Source organism: Vulpes lagopus, chromosome 1 (genome assembly GCF_018345385.1).
Source record: "Vulpes lagopus strain Blue_001 chromosome 1, ASM1834538v1, whole genome shotgun sequence".
Lineage (NCBI taxonomy): Eukaryota > Metazoa > Chordata > Mammalia > Carnivora > Canidae > Vulpes > Vulpes lagopus.
Window position 1 is genome coordinate 10,729,996 of NC_054824.1, and position 6,289 is coordinate 10,736,284.

General features: G+C 33.9%; 1 protein-coding gene across 6 annotated transcripts in view; it reads left to right on the plus strand.

The window, feature by feature from the left end:
• The window catches only part of HACE1 (HECT domain and ankyrin repeat containing E3 ubiquitin protein ligase 1), a 108,180-nt gene extending 102,550 nt beyond the window's left edge, over window positions 1-5,630 (plus strand). For 3 of the 6 annotated variants that reach the window (XM_041771114.1, XM_041771134.1, XM_041771121.1), the window contains 2 exons: window positions 3,275-3,402; window positions 3,950-5,630. In XM_041771114.1, coding sequence (XP_041627048.1) covers window positions 3,275-3,402; window positions 3,950-4,113 — 292 coding nt within the window. In that variant the 3' untranslated portion in view covers window positions 4,114-5,630. The remainder of the gene's footprint in view (window positions 1-3,274; window positions 3,403-3,949) is intronic. The other 3 variants (XM_041771127.1, XM_041771143.1, XM_041771150.1) reach the window with 1 other exon arrangement.
• The last annotated feature ends 659 nt before the right edge of the window (window positions 5,631-6,289 follow it).

Sequence of the window (6,289 nt, forward strand, 5' to 3'; positions counted from 1 at the left end):
AAATTTAGTACATAAAAAAACCTTAGATCAGTCATTCTGATATTGAAATACTGTCTATTAATTTGTGTAAGAAACAGTGTCAAGTCTCATTTTTTCACCTTATGATAAAATAGTGTACTTACTTTTAAATTCTACCTTTGCAGGAAATTGAGAACAGCTTGGCTTTTTATCCCTTTTCATTTTTGGTTGCCTTTATTAAAGTTTTACGCAAAGGTTAATATGCATGGACTAGCGTTGAATTTTATTTCAGTTTACAGACATGTCCCCGTCTTCTTTAGCTATTCTTTTGCCCTGTGTAGGAATTGCTCATGCATGAATGTTTATTAACAAGACTTTTTTTAATAGTCACTTGGATTTCCAAGGTAATCTCAGACATTTCATCAGTAAAGCATTTAGTAGCAACCAAATGACTTCCCAGTGATAAAAGAAAACTGCTGTTTTTAGAGATTTATTTATATTGGATTGTTATTATTCCTCCTGTGAACGAATACATACCATTTATGAGTTTAAACAGAAAATCTGGGGATCCCTGGGTGGCTCAGTGGTTTAGTGCCTGCCTTCGGCCCAGGGCGTGATCCTGGGGTCCCGGGATCAAGTCCTGCATCAGGCTTCCCACATGGAGCCTACTTCTCCCTCTGCCTGTATCTCTGCCTCTCTCTCTCTGTGTGTCTAAAATCTTTTAAAAAATAAACAAAATCATGGTGCATATTTCCACAGTTTTTATGTATATGTGGCAGAAAATAAATACCATTTTTAAGTACAGTTCTGTGATACTAAGTACATGCACATTGTTGTGCAACTATCCAACTCCCAAACGTTTTTATCTTCTTCTGCTGAAACTGTCAACCAACTAAACACTAACTCTTCATACCCCTTCTCTCCAGTTCTGGGCAACCATAATTCTATTTTCTGTCTCTCTGAATTTGACTACTCTACGTACTTCATATAAATGGAACTATACATCACTTGTCATTTTGTGACTGGCTTATTTCACTCAGAATAATGTCCTCAAGGTTCATCCACATTGTAGGATATGTCAGAATTTCCTTCCTTTTGAAGGCTAAATAATATTCCAATGAATACATATATACCACTTTTTGCTTATTCCTTCATCAGTGGATGATCACTTCAGTTGCTTCTACCTTTTGGCTTTTGTGAATAATGCTGCTATGACTATGGATGTACAAATCACCTTTTTTAGTTTCTATTTTCAATTCTTTGGGCTATATATATATAATTCTATGTTAATTTTTTGAGAAACAGCCATATTGTTTTCCATAGCTGATGTAAATTTTACATTCCCACCAGCAGTGTATAAGCATTCCAATTTCTGCATATCCTTTCCAATACTTATTATTTTTTGTGTGTCTTTTAAAATTTTTGTGTTTTTCTTTAAAATGATCATCTGAAGGGTGCCCCAGTGGCTTAGTCAGTTAAGTATCTGACTCTTGATTTTTGGCTCAGGTCATGTTCTCAAGATCGTGAGATTGAGCCCCATGTCGGGCTCCATGCTCAGTATGGAGGTTGCTTGAGAATTCTCTCTCTCTCACCCTTTGCGCCTTCCCCTGCACACACACACACACACTCTAAAATATTATCTCCCTTTGCCCCTTCCCCTGCGCACACACACACACACACACACACTCACACACACATTCTCTCTCTAAAATACATACATACATACATATATTTTTTTTAATTTTAAAAGAAGATCCTCCTAATGTGTATGAAATGGTATTTGATTGTGTGTTGGGTTTACATTTTCCTAATACTAGTAATGTTGATTGAGCATCTTTTCATATACTTAAAAGCCATTTGTGTATCTTCTTTGGTGAAATGTCTATTTGGGTCCTTTCCCTATTTTTAAATGGGTTTTTTTGTTTTTCGTTGAGTTGGAGAAGTTCTGTTTATTTTCTGGATATCAATTCTTATCAGACTTATGACTTGAAAATATTTTCTCCTATTCCATGGGCTGCCTTCTCACTCTGTTGATGGTATCTTTTGGTGCACAAGTTTTGTTTTTTTTTTTTAAGATTTTATTTATTCATGAGAGACACACAGAATGTCTCTCATGAAAGAGAGGCAGAGACACACAGGCAGAGGGAGAAGCAGGCCCCATGCAGGGAGCCTGACCTGGGACTCCATCCCAGGTCTCCAGGATCACGCCCCGGGCTGAAGGTGGCGCTGATATTATGGGGTCTTTGGAACAGAAATGTAAAGGATATTCTAGTTTTCCCACTGTGAAAAACAAAAAACAAAAACCCTTTGACCTGTTGGGGAGGAAAAATTTTTCTTTACACTTCAAAGTTACTCTGCTTGGTGTAAGAATTAAATTGACATGGATAGATTAATAGGAAGAAAACCAATTTAATTCATATGTTTTGGAGCTCATAGAAATATGAATCTCAGAGAAGTGACCAAAATAGGCAGGCTTGACACTTTTTAGACAAAAAGACAATGCATCTTTGAGGAATTGAGAAGACAAAGAAGTTTGTGCTTGGGGTAACATTTGCATGCTAAAGAAGTAATGAGGTTTGTTTCTGTAGCTATCTCAGCCCTGAATCCATCTCTGGTCATAGCATGTTTCTTCACCTCCAGGAACAGTAAGAGTACCTTTCACATGGGAGCTTTATTCCCTGCTTTCAGGGAGACAGGAAGATTAAAGTGTCCTTTTTGCACTGGTTGTTGTTAAGTAACTTTAATTTAAAATAATCAGTACGCAAAAAAAAAAAAAATCAGTATGCATATTTAGGGATGGCCTACCCTGAACCCCATCAAACTCTAGATACTTAGATATTTTTTCACAAATTGAAAAATCATTTGGATTATGTGTAACAGACTTTCTGTGGCTTGAATTAATCAAGCAAACATTCATGTATTCAGCAAATATCTAATGAATGTCAGATGCCAGTTTTTAGTAACCCCAGGAGTACAGATACAAATATGACACATTTAGATCCTCAGATTAGTCCCAATTTAATTGGGGAGAGACACACAGAAGATAATTGTACGTGCAGTATGCTACGTACAGTAATAGAGGTATGTGTGCAGTGGCCAATTGAAAGCATAGTATGGCTTGTAGAAATGTGGAGGAGTGTCTCCATGGAAGCGTGCTAACTGGCCACAAAGCATCTTTTAATAATGAGTTGGAGTTCTGCCGGGCCAAAGATGTTACCTTGTCAGTGCCCTGGAGTTGAATATATTCTTACTCTAACTTGTAATTTGTAATATATCTATCACAAAGAATTTCCTTTCATGATTACAATTTATTAAGATATGAACTCTTAGTTCCAGGGTCCCACATGGTGGATTTGCTAATATCATGGGTGGAAGTGGATTGCAAAACTTTACAATTGCTGCTGTGCCATATACTCCAAATCTCCTACCAACTTCAAGCACATGGTATGTTAAATTGGCTTATTTAAATGCATTGTGAATTGTCTTGATTACTTTTGAAATGATTAAAGGTCTAACTATTATACTACTACATTAAAGGAAAACCTCAACAGTAATCTCTTTTTAGCTTTTTGGAATCAGTGATAAATAAGTATCAACATAATTCATTGCCTCTTCCTTTTCTGGTAGGAAAAATATTTGAGGAAACGACCTACCTATAATTTAGTTGAATGTCGTTCAAGTATCACTGAAGTTACACTGTCATAAGTATCACTGCTGAGTTATACCATCACTTCACACTAAATTCCCTTATTGCTTATTTATTTCAGACTGAAAAGAACTTATTTTCTTCCACTACATTTGCATGCTAAAGGAAACTGCAATGCAGCAGTTTTTTTTTTCTTTTTAAATACTACTTCAGGGTTTTCCAATTTGAATGCAAATTTGAGAGGGTGGTTTTATGTTAATTTTGAGTAGTGTTTTAACTGCTAGACAAAACAATAAGAAATTTCATAGATTTCCTTTTTAATGGTGGTATATTTTTCTTTTAAAGCATCAACATGCTCAAGTTACCTGAATACCCAAGTAAAGAAATACTCAAGGACAGACTTCTTGTGGCGTTACATTGTGGCAGCTATGGTTACACAATGGCTTAAAGAACTCTGGAAATTTCATCCGATTACTGATGCGCAATTCAGAGTGGCAGAAATAATTTAGGAAACTGTCAACAGAAAAGGAACCAAAATGCACCCCATAGGCAGGGCTGATGTTTAAAATTCGTAAAGGATCACGCTTTCTACCCTCCCTTCCCGCTTCCCTTTTATGTTTTCTGTTTGCGACACAATTAGAAAATATAAAATCACAGTGGTCTTCAATTTAAAAAGTGCTAATTGAAAGTAGTAGAAATTGTCTTTTTTCATATTTCTTCACTCTTATCCAAGATTGTGTTAAGGCAAAAATCTTACTCTACATTCCACATCCACTATGTAACTGTCTTGTTAAAAGGGTGTTTTCTCTTTATTTTCCTATATATTAAATTAGGACATCCAGCCTGGTATGTTCTGTTGCATGTAAAGTGCTGTTTATATTTTGGAAAACTATTGTATAGAATGTATTAATTTAGATTGTGTATAAAGCCACAAATATGTATTTTCCCATATTGAATCTATATTGCAATGATGTTTTTTAGCTTTTTAATATTTTAATATATAATGTAAAGTTTAGACTGATGTGACTAACAGCTGATGAAATGACAATTTATATATTAAAGCTTATATTGTATAGATTATTTGCATCTCTCAGTGGTCCGTTTTCCATATATGTATTGTAGTCTCAAAGTTTTTCTCATGCCCTATTTTAATTTATATTTTAGGCAAAACTAAATGTAATATTTTACCACATTCTTTTTATTTTATCTGTGAGTTCTGTTAACATTTGAAGAAGTAATCCAATGTGCAGATTACAATTTAAATATGTAATTTTTTATTCTTGTTTGTTTTTTGTGATTAAAATACTGAGATCAGGTGACATATGCCTAATACAGAGCTTTGGGTTTTTAAATTTTACAGTGATCTAATCAATATTCTTTTGAAAGGATACACTTGAGTAGTTGCAGCATACCTTTTAAGGGGAAGTGGGAATGCTTACATATTTAGAAGTGCTAACAGAGGAACTTATAATGTCTAGGACTTTGCCTTTGGAAACTAAAAGTACACTATCCAGTGGTATTTGATGTTGGTAAAATGACGCATGCAGATTTTTTTCTATGAGTGGCTAGTCATATTTTCAACATACATTGACAGCTTTGATACGTTATAGAGCTTCTTGAATATATGTCTTTTGGTCTTTTGTTATTGCAGATATATATATATATGTACGTATATATACGTATTGGTATATATATATATGTAGAGAGAAAGCATTTCTGAACAAATTAATTTCAAAACTAGGAATTCTTTAAAAATGACAATTAGCTTTAAATTAAGACTCATGCATATTTATGATAAATGAAGGTAATTAAAAATTTTTATTCTCAAAGTTCACTTGTTTAAGAGGTTGCCTTCTGGGTTTTCAAATAGGTAACTGACCGCTTTAATATTACATTCCTTATAATTTTAATGTTTACAAACATTTTTTTCTGTTTTGTACAATACATTGGGCTTTGTCAGATTGGTCCTTCTGCAAGTATTTATGTAGAAGAGATATTAAAATATTAAAAATCTCATGGTATTTTACCCCTGAATTTGAATATTTTTGATACAAATTTAGCAAATTCAAGGTTTATTTTTTATGTTTTATTTTTTAACTATAAGAATGTAGTTAATATAAAATATTTTATATGGATTAAAAATACTATTTAAGCAAGAGGAGCAAGTCTTTTTAATATACTGTAGTCCCATAATGTCTTCTGTAAGTAGATGGATACGTTGAATGCAAAGTAGTATAGAAAAATGACTAGAGATTTTTAACCCCTTTGGGTGAAAGATTACTTTTATAGGAAAATGACTCAGCCCTTAAAACATGTAGTGGTTCCATAAAATGAAGAAAACAGGAACACAGCACTCTAAAGCAATAAAAGTATAGGACAAGGAGCACAATGTAAGAACCCATTAATAAAAACATTTGAGCAAGAGTAGATTAAATTGATCACATAATTTGAAGGAATAGTGACCACGTAGTAAATTGATCACATAGTTTGAAGGAATAGTGACCACATAGTTAATAAACTCTTGTAGTTTGTCCAGAAATAGTGTATCTAAGGAAATCTCAGCTTTATTTTTTTATTTTTTATTTTTTAAAGATTTTATTTATTCATGAGAGACAGAGAGGCAGAGACACAGCAGTGGGAGAAGCAGGCTCCATGCAGGGAGCCCAATGCGGGACTCCAGGATCA